The sequence below is a fragment of the Camarhynchus parvulus genome, chromosome 1, assembly GCF_901933205.1.
Source record: "Camarhynchus parvulus chromosome 1, STF_HiC, whole genome shotgun sequence".
Classification (NCBI taxonomy): Eukaryota; Metazoa; Chordata; class Aves; order Passeriformes; family Thraupidae; genus Camarhynchus; species Camarhynchus parvulus.
Window position 1 is genome coordinate 79,394,247 of NC_044571.1, and position 18,197 is coordinate 79,412,443.

At 41.5% G+C, this 18,197-nt stretch overlaps 1 protein-coding gene across 11 annotated transcripts in view; it reads right to left on the reverse strand.

Annotated features, from left to right (window-relative positions):
• Nucleotides 1-447: 447 nt before the first annotated feature.
• The window catches only part of FAT3 (FAT atypical cadherin 3), a 399,343-nt gene continuing 381,593 nt past the window's right edge, over nucleotides 448-18,197 (reverse strand). For 6 of the 11 annotated variants that reach the window (XM_030955753.1, XM_030955764.1, XM_030955773.1 and 3 more), the window contains 5 exons: nucleotides 16,442-17,097; nucleotides 13,639-13,752; nucleotides 10,218-10,277; nucleotides 7,604-7,639; nucleotides 448-7,006 (listed from right to left, as the gene is read on the reverse strand). In XM_030955753.1, the coding sequence (XP_030811613.1) occupies nucleotides 6,387-7,006; nucleotides 7,604-7,639; nucleotides 10,218-10,277; nucleotides 13,639-13,752; nucleotides 16,442-17,097 (1,486 nt within the window). In that variant the 3' untranslated portion in view covers nucleotides 448-6,386. Of the gene's footprint in view, nucleotides 7,007-7,603; nucleotides 7,640-8,028; nucleotides 8,105-10,217; nucleotides 10,278-13,638; nucleotides 13,753-16,441; nucleotides 17,098-18,197 lie in introns of all 11 variants that reach the window. The other 5 variants (XM_030955828.1, XM_030955809.1, XM_030955836.1 and 2 more) reach the window with 4 other exon arrangements.

An 18,197-nucleotide genomic window follows, 5' to 3' on the forward strand; every position in this document is an offset into this window, starting at 1 on the left:
GTGCCATGATGCTGGAGCATAGAGATGCCCATGGCAGGCACATTGTGGAGTGGGATGCTGCTTTACACACCCACTCCTAGTCCCACTAAGCAACCAGATGGCTGCACTGTCCCCTGAAATTTGTCTCCATTGATGGAGTTCACTCTCTAGATGGCTACATGATGCAATGATGTCTTTTGCATTCTTTGAAGATGTGGTTTTAATCAGGGAACTGCCTTAGCTTACATCAGCTAAGCAACTCTTGGCAAGGGTGCTCTGCAGTGCAAGTAGGGGCCCCTATGGAGGGATTTCCATGTAATAATGAAATTAATTTAAAGACTTCAAAAAAGTAGCATTTTCTTCAGCACAGAGAGGGAATGAAATGCTACATTCCTTCAAGAACTGGTGCATTTTATCTTCCTCCCTCCTTTGAAAGTAGGAGAAAAATCAAAAAGCAGTCAACACAGCTGGACTTTTCTTTTTGTTTACTTGGAAAACTTATTTTAACCATCAACTTTAGCAAATTTTGGCAGTTACAAACCTGTACACTTTTTTTTTTGTTGTTTTGTTTTTATAGCAAAAAAACACAAGACAATACTGCCAACAGCAATTATGAAGGAACAATTAGTTTTCAGATGAAGAACTATACCCACTCAAAGTGATAAACCTTCCCTTTTGCATAAGGTTGAATTTGTTGTCATTGGAAAAATGACATCTCTTAATACCTACTTGAAATGGAATAAAAATCATACCTCTAGGTTTTTTGTGCAAAACACATTCATTTAAAAAAGTCAATAAAAAAATCTTCTTAAAACCAGAAAGAAGTTAAACAAAAAGAGCTGAACCCAAAGGAAAATTACAGTACATTTTGAAATGATTAAAAAGTTTTCAGATCTAAAACTTTTTTCTCCTGTTATCTTAGAAGTTTAAACCAACTTTGATGACTCTTTAGAATTATATCAATCAATCAATCAAACAAACAAACAAACAAAAGAAATTAAAGCAACCTGATTGGCATCAAATATCTACAAAAGCCTGGTAATTTGAAACCATTATATACATTATTTTATAAACTTCTTTTTAAACACCAAAACATACATCTTTTACAAACCAGCCTGCTTGAGACAGGTAAAATTTACAAGACAATCTTTTCCAATACAGTGCTTTAAAGAGAACTGCTTTCACTCCTAAACATCTTTGTCATCTCCTGAAAATCGGCAGTATGGGCTCATTGCATTGCTGATTAATAGTGTTTCAGGTATTCCTATGACAAAAGAATGCTACAGTTCTGAGGGCTCCAATCTCTTTCCACAATACAGTTCAAGTGCACTCTTAACACTGGTAAAGATTACTTATGGCCTTTGTGTAATACGACATATTTGCAATTATTGCTTTTCATTATTACATAAAGAAACAAATTTAATTTCATTTCCTCCCCATCCGCTCATCCCTTGGATGATGCAGCTAATTTACCAACTGGATGGCCCTTCTGATAATGGAGATGTTAAATGTCAAGTTCATGAAACACAGGCTAAAAACCACGGGTAATGGGCAATGGTCTAAATTTCTAAGGCTCAGATCACATTTTGGTGTACTGAGAGCAGCAGAGATGCAAACAGGCAAAAAGCAGTTTTTACGACATGGTAAATGATGGTAAACCATCAGGGAATGAAGCTGAAGATGTAACTCTCTCATTGGAAACCAATGAAATGCCCATTATTACTAAGTGAATAGCTCCAAACATTATCTACAAAGCACAAATGTACTTCCATACTGGTTCTGAAGAGCTGGCTTTCTCCATTATTAAGGATGCTTCCTTTCAAATGAAGCTTAGCAGAACTGGTCCAGGGCACCTTCACCTCCCTCTCCCATGACTGCAGTTATTAACTGTAAGGATATACTTACTATAGCATCCATTTAGCTTTTTCGATGAGGAGTAAAGTGTGTTCTCAGCCATTTGTCCTGTTCATCCTACGTTTTTCTTTATGATGGAATTTATAGGAGACCAGAGCAACAACTTTTACGTCATGTTCTCAAAATGTCTCTGCCTGGCTCACGGACACAACAGGCTGCTGCCTCCCCATTGATCAGCATTTCATGACATGCTTTTATTCACTGTGCTGCAGCCACACTGAGAAGGCACCAATACATCAAGGCTTTCACTGCTTCAGACTACACTACAGAATTTAGAGAACGAGAGAAAAAAATCCAAAGACCAAAATTTAAGTTCTTTGTGGGACATGCAGAGGTGGAGATCCTGCTTGACAGATGGCGAACACAACTTTCAGGTTCAGGAAAACAGTGGCAGTGAGAAGCCTTTGACTCCTTCCAGCCTTTCACTGGAATTATATGTTAGAGAAACCCCTGGGATAGTTTGGGATCTAAGACGTCACTGGGCTTAAGGAGAAGAGCTCTATTGACAGGAAATCACAGTTCTGTAGTCAATCTCTGCATTCCAAAGTTCTCCTGGTTGCCTAATATGCTGTATCCTATAGGAGGGTCCTAGAGGAAGGCAACTTTATGTATGTCTTCTAGTGAGGTTGTCCATTTTCTCCCATGGGAGGGAAGTGATTCTACAGCTCCATGGTGTCACATCTGGCCCTTTTTATTCCACTTTAAGATACTGGTCAAGGACAGCAACTACATTCAGTATCTATAGTGTTGGGGGGAGGGTTGCCCTTTTGTTTTTTTTTTTGGAATAATTATAATACAAAGGTAATTAACATACTTAAGAATGGTACATAAGCCTAATTTTTCCTTTTACACAGGGCTACCTAATGTGGTATTGGCAGAATAAATCATGTTGTAGTCACTGTAAGGCTCTTTCCATTGCCAGTGTTATTAAAAAGGCCAGCACTGTGCATGACATTCTCAACTTGATCAAAATGCAGAGAACGAGCACCCTTTTACTCAGACTCATACACCCCTGGCAAAGTTCATGATTTTTGATATAAATGTGTATTTGCATTTTAACAAGTTGCTTTTTTCTCTTGCTGCTTCTTCCCAAAAAGCAAAAACTTTCTTGATCCTAAGTTATATGCCAGTGATACTCAAAAGTACTTCATTAAACCCATGAAATCATCTGCTACAGATGATTCTGAGAGAAAATATCGGGTAGTGGAGCCATCTACAGGGATGTAGTTTGAAATACAGACACACAGGATAAGCAGAGATGTGCAGGGTAGCTCTTGCAGAACCAGGGACCTGATACCAGCAGTGATACAAAATTCCTCATATGGCAGAAAAAGGAAATCTATATTGGAAGCCATAATATGAACAGTAATTCTTACATTATGTTATGAATGTGTTCTTATGTTCCAGATTAGAAGATTTTGACTTGTTCATGTGGAGTAGTAATTAAAAACAGAAAACAAAATGGCTTGGTTTAACAAGAGATGTTAATATGAAAAATCTTACTCCCTAAGAGGTATTTCACCTTTAGATCTGCATTTGGGTCTTATAATTATCAAAATAGCCTGAAAAAACCAGAAAGGCCACAGAAGTACCAATATTCACAGAGGGGAATCTGAAGATGGATTTGGAGGGGAGGAAATATTGAGGTATAGAAATCATGAATAGGACAGAGAAGGCTGAACGGGTGATCCTTGGCACCTTCCCAACAGCACTTTAATAAGCAGGCGTTCAGTGAAATGAAATGGCAACAACATCAAACAGAAAAAAGTACTATACATTGTATTTATGCATATTTTACTATTAAAACTCACTACCAACAATATATTACTGAGGCAACAAGCTTGGTAAGAAACATTGATTTCTTTGTTTTTTTTTTTTTTGTATGGCAATCACTAGGCTCCCATCGTGCTGTCCCTCATGACACTTTTGATATGTTCCAGTAAATTTTGATACTGGTGTCTCATGCTTACGCAAGAACTTTCACTACAGAAGACAGGTGACAAGTACACCTAATAACTATCTGGGGGCTTGAACAGAATTACTTGCATAATGGATAAAAATGTCTCAAACCAAAACTGAGTAGGAGCAAACCTCATGTAAACTGCAGCCCGATGCTAAGAGAGCATCGCATTCTCAGGTCATACAAGCTTTAAAAGTGCAGCTAAATTTGCAGAATTGCTTTGCCAACTCTGATGCTCCTAACTCTTGAAGAGACATCAATCTAATTGCATTTCCTTTCCTGTAACACAGACTTCATGAACAATATGAGTTATCCTCTATCCATGCCTCTAGGCTTGCCAAACCATTTTATGGCCTTCTGGCAAATCCCTCAGTTCCTTGCAATCACAATACAAATTTCTGCATTTTTTTCTTCTCAAAAACACAGGAATAATATCAGGGAAAGGGTTTGAAACGCACCATGAGCACATTCAGAATATATCACTGTTACAGAAGCATGTTTACTTTGAGAAGACCAAGTGACATTCATAAATTCAATGGACAGGACCTATTTGCAGACAAGTACTTGATAATACTTGTATGTGCAGTACATTCTCTCTGGAAGTTCACTCATTTTATTAATATACCTGCATAATGAGCTGTTTTCTACTGAAGAAGCGCTGCATCATCCCAAAGAAAATATCCACACCAATCTTTCACAGCTACACAAACTATTAGAGGGAAGCAGCAACACATTGTACCTACTCCAAGAATTCTAGAAATCCTGTTTTATTAAAAGTGTTACAAGCTGCAATTATTTAAATTACATTCTACTAGTAATTTATTTGTGTTGGGGAAAAATTCTGAATAAACCCTTTCTGTATGTCAAGAAATGGCCTGCAATTTAATTTTGTGTGAAATTCCTGTCAGTCAAGAACATGCCCTGACATACAACTGCTGAAACTATCCAGTTAAGGCGATTGACCGAGGGACAGGACAAGGAAAGCAGCACAGGAAACCTGCTAATGAATCTGTTAATTTATCAAAATGATTTAGGTATTCAGTAGCTTTTCAGAATGACAGAATTATGCCATGGCAGAAATGGATGAAAACCCAACAGTAATGCAGGCTTGTAGACTCACATTCACTGGTAAGGTACAGAGACGCTGTAAAATTCAGCGGGGTAAAAACATTTTCAGAGCACCAAGCAACAGGTGTGTATACTCTGCTTTAATACATTGAGTGAAAATCCAGTATTTCCAGATTGCACTTGACTACTCTGACCTAATCAATGTGAACGACCATTTACTCCAATAAGGCTGAGGGAAGCATAAAAGCATACAGATGTCATGGTTTTCTTGATTCCACAACAATATTCTGAAGTCTGCAAACAGCCTTTGGATGCACTCAAATCCTACAGAATCATGCACCCAGTGGAAAATCTGGCAACAGATCTTTGGCCACAGTCCATTCATGCAGCTCCACCGACTGAGTCAGTCTACAGCAGCTGAGAACTCATCCTGTGAACTCTAGGGATGGACATTTGCCAAAAGATGTTAAACTAACGATGTGAGGTTACAGCAGCCTTATATGTAACTTAATTGCAACCAATTTTACTGCAGTAAATGCAGCACAAGGACTGCTGTTAAAGAGCTGATTGCCCAAGCAAGAAATTTCAGAAAAATTATCAGCTGGGCAGCTTACCTCAAGTTTTCAGATCCATGTTCATGTTGCATACACATTAAGAGAGGCTGTGCATACACAGCTGGGGCAAAACCAGGCCACTCCTGAGCCAAACTCTGACATTTCGGGAAGTCCTCATGGGCAAAGCTATGCACATGCACTTGACATCAGGTTTTAAAAATGATGACCAAAGTAAGCCAATTTGGAGTAAATATAAACTGTGTGTATGTGTGTTATTCTACACAAAGCAGAATGAAATGCTATGTAATGAACAAAAGTATAGATAAATATTTATGGACAAATAACTGGTCACTTGTCTTTGATAGGTCAATTTATAAATGTTGCTTTTTTTAGCCATCTGATGTGTTGTATGCAGCAGCTCCAGCAATCAATTGCTTTCACACTTTGCTGACATAAAATTTCATGCAACAGTGCATTCTAGAATGATCCATACTGGTTCCTTAATACTGTGGGGAGATCAGAACACTGTAACACTTTTAATAACACAATGCCAAAAAAAAACCCAAAACAACCCAACTTTGTGAGAGAGAAAGAAATTATTTAGCAGTTATTTTTCCCCCTGCCTCAAAAGCTGAGTTTTACTCTTGGTAATAAATAGAAGGTACACTCTCTCCAGATTGTCTGTAACAATTTTGTGATGTATAATACTTAAAACAATTGGTCTCTTCGTGTCTGCACATACAGTATCATTTCTGAACAAGTTAATAATGGGTTATACTGTACTTTTCTTTGCCCAATATATATATAGACACACCTTCAGCAAAATTTCTTCTCAATATTTATACTATTAATTGGACCAAATGACAAAATTAAAAAAAAGAAGAGGAGGAGTAAGGAGAAAGGAGCTTCCTTTACACTTGTGTCTGCTGCTGGGTCTCCACAAATGGAATGTGAACATTTTCTAGGCTGAGTTCCTCCACGCTTTCAAAGTCACTCATGGCTACTTCGGAGTCATCAAAGCCGCAGCCGGCTGAGACGTCAGAGGAGGAGGCGTTGAGGGAGTTGTGCAAGGATAAGGGCACCTTACCTGCACTAGCATTTTCTGTGTTCTGGTTTGGGCCAACAGCAAAAGTACTAAATTCGTTCCCAGTCTGAGATCCTGTGGTGTCCGTCTCATTGGGGAACGGGTGGGGAGGGAGGTATTGGCTCGGGTGGAAGTGCGGCCGTCTCCTGCAGTCAGGGCTGAGAGTACTTGCCATTGAGACCGGCTGCGAGGGTGGGAGGGTTTCGTATTGGTCTGGGTAATCCTCTGGAAGAGGAGGTGGTAACTGGTCCTGGCTCAAAAACTCCTCTTCGTGAGGGGGAGGGTAGTCGCTGTCAATGTCGTAGCCACCAAGGTAGTAATCTGTTTCCAGTTCTCTGGTGCTGCCGCGATGAGCCGAGCCTCCATCCGTTGTCTCAAAATTGGGCACTTCCTCAATGTCAGACAAGCGAGCGCTGGGCATCCAGTCAGAGGTATCCCAATGATACGCTGCAGCAGGGAAAAGAACCACAGCACTCTGTTAGGATGAGACCACGGAGGAGAGCAGAGTGTCCTGCATGCACCTGCCTGAGTCCTCACAGCACGTTCAAATCACAGCATGCCCCACAGGCCACGGACACGGGTCAGCCATGCTCTGACCAGAGGGGTAGAGGAGGAGAATAAATTGCATTATGATGCTAATGAAAACAAGCAAAGAAACAAAACACGGCCACTCTCAGGCATTTTGCTTTTTAAGATGCTACTGGGTTGTGTTAGAAACTATGACTCCAAGAAATCAAAATGTCTGAATTACTGTTTTTCACAGCTACTTGAAAAAAATCTTTAAATGCAGTCAGCATGCCTACAGAATCTTATCTCCTCTTCCACCTCCAATGACTTCAAGAAAGAAAGTGCGCAAGCAAATAATCCCATTGACTGAAAACTGAATTTTGAAACAAAAAAAGTGGCTGACCATTCTCATGCATCTTCTGAACAGAATTCAAACAAAAGAGTACATGTGAAGCAGTTCAAGAAAAAAACCAAATAGATCAAGTCAGTGCTCTGCCCACCCCGGCCCACAGGCAGAAGGTGCCCCAGAAAAATCACCTCTGTTGTAGTTCTGTCCTTGATCCATAACAGACACTGTCAGATACAAAGTGAAAAGCAAGAACTGGTAACTTGGAGCTTGTCACCAGCATTGTATTACATGTGAAAATACAAAACTCCGCATGCATATTTCTAAAGTACAGCTGCCATGGTGTCATTTTAGTAGGATTTTTAATTATTTATTTTAACGTACAAGATAAGCTTGCCTGTCAAATGCAGACATAGATAAAGAAATGTTTATGTTGTGTATTATATTCCTTTTCTATCATATCTTAATTATTTACCCTCAATGAACAGATACAGAATTTCATTAGAGTTGTAATTCTTAGCACAAAAAAGGGCTATCCACCATCGACATGGCTTATAATTGCAAAGTACATTTTTCTCTCACTTGTTCACTTTGAAACAGAAAAATAAGAATCTACCATTCTCAGGGCCGGTTCAAACAAATCTGGGCCCACCTGGGCTCAGATACCATGGTGATGGGCACGGTATAAGAACCTGAATAGAATAGAATACAAAGCCATTTAATGGGGCTATCAGCTACAATGCTCCGCAACCCCACACCCACCTCCCACCTGCACTGCCATGCTAGCTGGTGGGGAGGGAGGCATTCCAGTATGGAGAGGGTGCAGGGGTGGGGGAGAGAGCAAGGAAGGAGGTTTTATGTGAGACAAGAGCGGGGAATAAGCTGTAGCATTTCTAGATGGATATGCTCTTGTTCAGCCGCATGTTATTTGGCTTCATGCAAGATGTCATCGGGCAAAGTCTCTGGATGACATTGCTGGAGGAGGTCTGGCAGGAGAAACAGACCTCTGTGGCATCACAGCTCGTAACCTCTGTGGCTCAGACACAGGCAAGGGAAGACTTCTCTAGCCCTTCACCTACTCAGACCACACTTGCCCTTGCTCATCACCACATGGTGCATGGGGTGATGGTGATTTCTCCCTTAGCTGGATAGCCAGGCAGGAGTTCTCCACCTGCTCTGCCATGTCCTGGAGTGAGGAGGGCTGGGGCTGTTACAGGTTTAGCAGCAGTGTCTGAACCGGCCCTAACCTCTCTTCTGCACTCCTCTCTTCTTTGTACAGTGTATTTTGCTGTGTTGGGGTCAGCGTGATGGCACTGCACCTGAGGTGTGTCAGGGCCCTCTGAGTTGCGTGGATCAGGATCCAGGAGAACCTCACTAATTTGCTGACTTGCATAACCCTGGGCAGGTCCCCGGGGCAGGAGCCCCATCCTCCCATGACTCTGTGGCAGCCATTCTGCCCAGAGCTCCAGTCTGGCTAATTATTCACCACTTCCAACAGCTCTGCTGCAGAGCAGACAATCCTAAGAATCCTAAGTTTCATATAAGGAACTGGGAAGTGGGCAAAGCATTTTCTGTGACAGTCTCTTGAAACTACTGCCAGACTGGCTTTTTCTGATCTGTAAAGGATGATAATGAACCAGTGTGTTTGCATAAGCTTTCCCTTAGGAAGGCAAGGTCATTTTCAGTGCCTGTGGTTTCTTTTCAAGGTTATTCTTTTATTTTTTGAATGGGACTTTCTTTTGAATTAACCTTGGCTAGTTAATTTTTTTGTTTTTTGATAGTGAGAAGAAAGGCACTCTTACACTTCAGGATATTAATAAATGCACTATTAACAAATACTCAAGTGGCATCACTAGCTAGCAGTAAAAGTGTTTTTCAAAATTACTGTGACACTGGCTCAAGAAAAAAAATCAGTAGTTTCACAAAAATAATTTACTTAATAATCTTAATGTATTATGCAGACTAGATTAGCTAAAGTATGTAAAATCTGTCTTAAATTTGCTAAGGACAGATGAAATTTTTGACTTGTGGATAACCTGAGTTGATGCTGAGTTGACATTTGCCCAAGGGTAGGAAAAATGTTGGAAAATAAATAAAAGTAATGTTTATCTATGATAACAAGACATTTCCTCAGTGCTTTATGGAAAAAAGAAAATAGTGAAATCCCCGCATTACAGGTTCACTTGTAACATGAGATGCCTGAGGTTACCCAGGAGGTCAGTGGAAGAGGTGAGTGCAGGTCCTTGGAGCACATTGCCATGCTCTGGGAATGGGCACACCAATGCCACAGGAGAGCCATGGCATCCGTGGAGCTGTGCCCACAGGCCCGCTGTTTGGCAGTGTTTCCTGGGAGAAACCAGCCAGCAGCCAGCCACCACTGTGCTCCTCTTTGTGTGGTACCACTGGGGTACATAACCCAGCTCTGCTGCAGCCTGGGACACTTTACAGACTTCCCGTGTCATCTTCTGCTTCCCAGTCTCTGCAGCCAGGATCATCTCAATGATATGGCTCCATTATCAGTCTATTATTTTCTCTGAAGGCAATGAGAATAAACAAGCAGAAACATTGACTTGAACAGAAGAGGATGAAGGCTTGACACCTTTTCTACCACCTCCAGTTAGCCACAGATATTTTGTGGTACATTCCTCTGGCATTTTCATGTTTGCTGGTGAACATGCTGATCTGCAAAACCCAATCCCTGCCACAGGATTGCTGGTCAGTGTAGATTAGTGAGGTTCTGCTGGAATGTTTCACAATGAAAATATAAGCATTGTTGTATAACAAGAAAGAAAAAAATTTAAATACCTTCATTTTCTATAGTGTCAACTACATTGTTGACAAGCTGTATGACAGTCACTATGGAAGCTTGCAGGGAAGGGAAAGCAGAAAATAAAGGGAGGGGAAGGACAGCTTCAGGTTAGTATTTAAAACACACATCATAGGTTACCACAATAAATTCTCTCAAAAGACAGAACTGACATTGAAAGAAAAAAAAAAAGGCTGCTGACCAGCACATGATTTATGCAGTTGGTTACAGGACATTTCATTTCAGATAATCCCATATATCTTCAGAGTGCTGATAAATTCCAAACCAGCATTTCCAGAAAGGCATATGGGATGATGTGTATCACCTCATAAATTCAAGCAGACTGGTCAGCTGATTCAATTAACCGAAGCAGTATCTTGTCTACCTGACACTAATTTCTAATTCATTCTTTCTTAGAGGTCTCCAGAGATGGTGCTATGTACTCCGAGGACCATTATCTTTTAGACCATCACACCATCAGAAATGATGTTAAGCTCAATCTATTTCCTAAGAGGAATGTTTTACTTATTTACTGCCTGTGCCATGCCATGCAATACCTCAGGGAGGTGAAGCAGAACAGCTATAATTAGGAGGACACAGCCATGTAGGTGTGGTTCAAATTTTGACCCATGTTTGACAGAATAGTTTCACAAATGCTTTGTGTGTTCTCTACAGGTGTTCCAACAAAACATACTTTTCCCTTGAAATCATTAATATAGACTGTGCAGCTGTTTAATGTGGAGGCCTATAATAGGTGGTCTTCCAGATGATCTGCATTTTGCGCCACCCAACCCTCCTGCCTCTGAGAACATAAAATAAACCCAAAAATCAAAACTGAAGGGAAAGCTCTGCATGAGAGTGCAATGTATCCTTCCCTTTTCCTCTGTCTTTAGTTATAAGAAAACCAATTGCTGGGAGCGACCGGGGCAAAACATACTTTTTTGTTTCACACAGCCAACAGACTTAGAGATCACAAGAAATGCGTTAACAGTGCAGACATACACTGAATATTTTCATATTTTTGCTAAATTTTGGGCATGGGATCAGGTATATCATCCAATTTCCTCAGTTCTAGTGAGGGCTTAGCAAAAAGAGCCTTGATAAAGCAAAGACCTGTGTTCTGTGTCTACGATCAGCATATTTATGCCATCAACAGCCATAGTAATTATACAAAGGAGACTTGTACTGGCTAATGCGAAATAAACATGATAGAAAAATAAGGGGCTCCATGCAGTTAGTGCTGCATGGCTGGGAAAAAAATGGAGGGCAGCTATAAACTATTAAAGGAAAAACCTAAGAGTGAAAAACAGGTCAAAACCCATGGCCAGTACAGTTTTCTTTGCAGCTAAGGGCTGGCTCTGGTGGGAGCTGTGCAGAGCATATTCACAGAAAAGAGGGAACCCCACCTCACACAGCTCAGTGCAAGTCAATGCTCAAATACAGCATTACTCAGATTTTGGAGTACAAAAATTATTGCTAACTACTCACAGAAAGACTAGGGAAGCTGAGCAATTTAAATGCAGGAGAAATTAGGTGAGAGAAAAAAAGTAGCTTCAAAATCTCATCCCATGTGAGTTTACATGGTAAGACAAGCCCTTGACACAGCATGAGATGGCTCCAAGAGCCCTACAGAGGATGAATAGAAGCTGCCTGCTCTCTCAGTGGAATTCATCCCAGTGATCCACTGCTGCAAGATAGGTTTTCCTCAGTCAGAAGCTGCCACCCAGTTTCACAAGTCAGTGTCAGCATAGCCATTTGTGTGACACAAGCCTGTCTCCTGTGCTAGCCTGAGAACCCAGCAGTATTGCTCTTGGCTTTGGAGGAAGGGGTTTGGAGAAGAAGCCACTGCCCTGTCTCATCAAAGAGCGTGGATGCTGAACTGTATTTGTTGTGTTTTCACTGACAACCTTCTAACCTTTGCAGGTATGTGAAGTACAAAGAATTAAAATGACAAGAAGAGCAAAGATGCATGGCTTCAGGAGGCATATCCATTAGCCCTAAAGTACAGGCATGTGAGTATGTATATGCTTACTTATGCCTGGCTTTGCCCTTTAGGCTCTTTCACTGCAAACCTTCCCTGCTGCTTCAAGCAAACCAGAGCGTGTGGTCTTGCATCGATCTCTGCAAATGACTCAGATGATTTAAGTTTCTTCCCCTGTTCTCCCTGAAGATACGGATTTGTTTGAACCCTGAACTAGAAATGTTATCTCTAAAGGCCATATTTTAAATGCAGCCTTCACCAAAAATGAGTGGGCACAGAAGGTCCAATCCAGCTTCTGTGGGTACTGTGTCAATGATTTCAGTGGAGACAGGATCGGGAGTTTGAAATGTCTAATCAGAATTTGTGAGATACAGAAAGTAACAATGTACAATAAATGACCACTTGAATAATTATTCCAAAGGTAACTGTAATGTAAATATATATCATTAAATAACACTTATCCTAAAAAAAGGCTAAAGGGGTCTTTTTGGTGCAAGGGCAGAAAAGCATTGAGAAGCCTGACAAAAATAATTGTAATGCTTCAGCCACAGCGGACCAAAAGGAACTGCAAGTGTACTTTGCTATCAGTGCTTTTTCCAACATTTCAGAGTTCCTAGAGAACAGCTGCACGACAGACTGAGAAACTGAGTCTACAGACAGTTCATTAACTGGTGGATGAGGAAACCAAGTATGATTCCTTTGTGATAGTCTTTTTCTCTGTGTCTTAACGAGGCTTCCCAGACATCCATCATCCCTCCCCAGCAGAAACATCTTGACTTTTCTCAGACCCACCGCTCAACATACGTGGAACAAAGGTTTGCTCTGACTCTGTGGACCTTTTAGTGGGCTGTGTATGGCTCTGCCTATGTCACCCAAGGAGATAATGATGCAGGACATGAGAGGCAGGCACTGAGTATGCACTGAACAGGGATTTAATGGTGCTCTATTGTTTGCTGAGCTGTGATTGCCAGGGAGAGGCCAGGACGCTGGGGACTGGCTCATCCGCTCATTGTTGCGGCTGAGCACCAGCAGAGTTTTGTTGGGACCATGAATGAGACCTGGCAAATAGCACGGAAATCCCTTTTATTCGACTCATGAAACATGAAAGTCATGCTCTTCCCAGAAGGAAAATTATATATATTCTACAGTTTCACTTGCAACCTATTAGTCAACTTACATCTTGGCAGTGTGATTCTGCTGTATCATAGCTCTAATTTGCTGTAAAACTCGGTCCTGATACAACAGCCCCAAGCATAAGGATTTTTATTACATTCCCAGAATTTAGTAAGTGGAACACAAAGTCAGGGTTTGAACCCACGACTTTCTTACTTTCGGCATCGTTAAAGGGTTTCAAGATGTCACACAAATCTTTTAATAATATTAGAGAGAGAGATAAATAGCTTTTCCCCCAGCATAATAAAGATGAAATCATTTCTTACCATTATCATCACCGGAATCAGACTGGAAGGAGCTGAGAGACTGTACTTCAGAGTTGCTGCCTTTATTACTTCCTGAAAAACAGGTCACCTCTTCAGCGTCATCAACCCCTTTACCTTCATTGACAGCAAAGACAAAGCAAAATGGTACTCTCTAGGTATACACATTTATCTATTTATACCACGGACACATTTATACCCTGCCTTCTATTATATGAGTCAGAATAATTTCCTTCACACAGAGGACATGACCTATTCGTCAAGAAGGCAGTTGGTGAAGATACCTAGACTTATGAAGTGTTTGAAGCCCAAGGAGTCTTTCAAGTGGCTGACAACACTGTAATCAAGGAAGAAACATCTGTATTCAATATTGTCTTTTTAGATGGCATGTAGTCTCAAAAGCAATGAAAATGATGACTTAAGGAATGTGGTATAAACAGCTTATACAAGAGATTACAGTTACATTTATCTTTACTGTTCATTTCCTAATTTGAGAGCCTCATCAAAGGCTCATTCAATGCTCAGTAAAGTTACTGTGCATCTTGTTATTCATATCAGTGGCCCTTGGATCAGATTTTAATAGTTCCATCACTGACATATAATAGATTATGCTTCAATTTACATTGCTTTTCATCAGGGACATTCAGTCTTCACAACTCTACTGTTTAGAAATGTAACTGCAACCTACAGTATAAATTCTCCTGTAATTAACCATATATAAATAAACACATTCAACTACACATTACATGGGCAATAATCAGGAACACAAAAAGTTATTCTCTATTTTAAGCACTAAGATACCTGAGCCAGTTACAAATGAAGAAGGTCAGGTGCTATCATCATGAAAGCATAGCTCTTTACCTGCCAGCTCTAGGTATTTCTACCCAGCACGGCACACCTCCACAAAGTAAGAGCTGATTTGCTCCTGCTGAGCAGCAGGGTATGCAGCTGATGAAGTGAGTGCTGCACTAACAAAACTGCACTGCTTCCCACTCCGTGACAGCTGAGGTCTGTCTCCCTGGTATGGCCTCATGGTGTGCAGAAATTTGTACAAGTGCCAGCAGCACCAGTGGCCCAAACGCCCAGGAGAATATAGAACAGAGCACGTGTGGCAGCTGGTGTGATGATGCTTTCAATCAGCTTAACTATATTTAAAGTTTAAAAGGTCAGACACAACACAACCCTGAAATACAGTCCAAATAAATGAAAATTAATTCAAATTTTCACTACATGACCTTAGCCAGTGTGCTGCCTTGGATGAAAATGTGCAGATCAGGGCACAGCTATAGAATAATAAACTCTGTAAGGCTGGAAAAGACCTCCAAGATCATTGAGCCCAACCTTTGACTGAACATCACTATGCCAACCAAACCACAGCATTAAGTGCCATGCCCAATCATTTCTCGAACACTTTCAGGAATGGTGACTTCACCACCTCCCTGGGTAGCCAGTTCCAAGGCTTGACCACTCTTCCAGAGCAAAAATTCTTCCGGATGTCCATCCCAAACCTCCCCTGGCACAACATAATGCTGTCCTCTTGACCTGTTGCTTAATTCCTCTCTCTATTCCTCAGTTCCCATTGCTTTCAATAATAGGGCTGGATTGTGCAGTTTTATGTGACAGTTTTGGTTAAGGCTGTGCTGCAATAGGGTTGAAGATCATAGAATCATAGAATACTGTGAGGTGGAAGGGATCTTAAAGATCATTTGGTTCCAATTTGCCTGCTATGGACCGGGAACCTTTCACTAGACCAATTTACTCAGAGCCCCATCCAATTTGGCCTTGAATACTTCCAGGGATGGGACATCCACCCCTTCTCTGAGCAACCTGTTTCATTGCCTCACCACCCTCACAATCAAGAATTTCTTCCTAATAGCTAATCTAAACCAACCCTTCTTCAGCTTAAGGCCATTCATCACTACAACAAGCTCTTGCGTCCCTCTCCAGCCTTCTTGTAAGCCCCCTCCAACAGGTACTGGAAGATGCATTAGGAAAAGTCCCTAATAAGAGAAAACACCTTTTAAAAAAATCATAAATTGTGAAGTAAACATCTCCCAGTCCAAATGACATGGTCTGACTTGCAAGGATAGATGATGCAGGGCTGTAACTCTTTCCCAGAAAACTGGTATTTCCTGCCATGACAGACTATGTGAAATTGGCTTCATCTCCAGTTGAGGAATGGAGGGAGCACTGTGTTATCAGGTGAGGAACCATCACAGCACAAATAGGGTAACCATGGGGATTGAAAATTCCATGATGACTCTGATACTGAAAGCAGAGGGGAATGCAATGGCCTGAGAAGGTGATCCTATACATCAAGCCATACGTGACTTTCTGCTTCAGTTCACAGACACTGAAAGTAGAGAATATTAGTTCATTTCTCCCTGATGCAAAACAGGATTGCTTCTTGAAGAAGGTTAAATATTTTTAACTCCCTTGGGAAACAAACAGCCTGAACCTAACAGAATTTATATTTAAGAATTCTGCCCCAAATTGTTTTTTTCCAATAGAAAGATGATTGCATTATATCACTGAAAAATGCTCAGAGCACTTACTCATATATGCTTTCTCAACAAGTGAAATAAATGCTTTTAGTCATACTCCATGCATTGAAGGAAAGGCATTGTATGCCTGGTTTAATTATAACCTTTCAAAATTAAACCAAATCACTTCTTGGAGAGATTTACCAATTCACATGTATTAGGCTGGAGCACTAAGAGTACCTGTGCCACTGTACCTGCTGCACCCTGAGGGCAACCCTCACTGCTGGCAGGGAAGAACGAGACTGGCATGCAGTGCTACTTACTTTCTGTCCCAGCATCCCACGTGCTCTTCCTGATGGAGTCACAGTCCGAGCGACAGGGAGACACAGCAGGCAGGTTTGGAGCTACACTGCACACCACCACCCCCCTCCTGGCTGTCAGTATTCGAGGGGACTCCGGATGAAACGTTGTCATCTCCTGGTGCTCCACACCAAGCCCATCCACTATCTTGTCCAGGTTATTCCGTGAGTCACTCTGGAAGCATGGGGTATAGGCCATTGGCCTCACTGGCACCTGTGGAGGCCCAACCTCCTGGTAGATATTCCTGCTGTCTCCACTGCTCCTGATGTTCTTGAATTGGATGCCATTGCTCTTGTTGAGCAGGGCTGCAGTAGCTGGATCCTGTACAAGCGTGATGTTGTTGCGGGAATAGTTCTTCCTGAAAACTTTCTTGCGAAAAATGATGAAAAGAACGATTAACACAAATATGACAAACAGGACCACAGCTATTCCTATCAGCTCCTCCTTGCCAACGTAGGAATGCCCAGCTTGTATATTGGGAACCACCACAGGGCGCAGACCACAGTATTGACCCACATAGCCAGGGGTGCAGTTACACAGAAATGAACCAAAGATGTTGACACAGGAGCCACCATTTTCACATTCTTCTCTTTCACACTCGTTGATGTCTTCTTCACACCTTAAAAGAAGAAAAGGAGAGTCTGGAATCTTGAGAACATCTAAGAGTCAGTCCAGCTTGTGCATGATTCCTTATCTTGTCAAAGTGGTGCCATTAGTTAACACCTTGTGGTACTTTGTAAATTATCATATTATTATCATATTATTTAATGGCATTTAATTTTTTCTACAGCTATTCCACGGGTTTTTTAAAGACAAATACAATGGAAATATCAAGAAGGAAATAAGAGTTTAAAGCATCTGATAGATATCAAGAAGGAAATAATGCATCTGATAGGAAAAGGCACCTTGACCCTAATGAGGCTTACTGAATGTAATAGAGAATCTGCTTTTTTATACTATTTTTGGACTACCCCATGGGTTTCAATACAAAATAATAGAGGGGATTCAAGGAGAATATAGTTGAGAAAAACTATAGTAAAAACATCAGCATATTTATTGAAGAGAGGGGAGGGGAGGGAGGGGAGGGAGGGGAGGGAGGGGAGGGAGGGGAGGGGAGGGGAGGGAGGGGAGGGGAGGGAGGGGAGGGGAAGGGGAGGGAGGGGAGGGAGGGAGGGGAGGGGAGGGAGGGAGGGAGGGGAGGGAAGGTTCGGGAAGGAAGGTTCCGGGAAGGGAAGGTTCCGGGAAGGTTCGGGAAGGAAGGGAAGGGAAGGGAAGGGAAGGGAAGGGGAAGGGAAGGGAAGGTTCCGGGAAGGGAAGGGAAGGTTCCGGGAAGGTTCCGGGAAGGGAAGGGAAGGGAAGGTACGGTAGGGTTCCGGGAAGGTTCCGGGAAGGAAGGAAGGGAAGGGAAGGGAAGGAAGGAAAGGAAGGGAAGGAAGGGAAGGGAAGGAGAAGAGAAGAGAAGAGAAGAGAAGAGAAGAGAAGAGAAGAGAAGAGAAGAGAAGAGAAGAGAAGAGAAGAGAAGAGAAGAGAAGAGAAGAGAAGAGAAGAGAAGAGAAGAGAAGAGGATATACTGACTATGTAAAATTGTTTAGGTTGGGAGATAAAGTAGACAGATATTAGAGTCGAGGGCAAAAAAGAACAGGAACCATAAAGAGAGAGGAGAATTGGAAAGAATAAGAGATAGCAAAATGCAGAGGAAAAAGTACAAACAGTAGACAA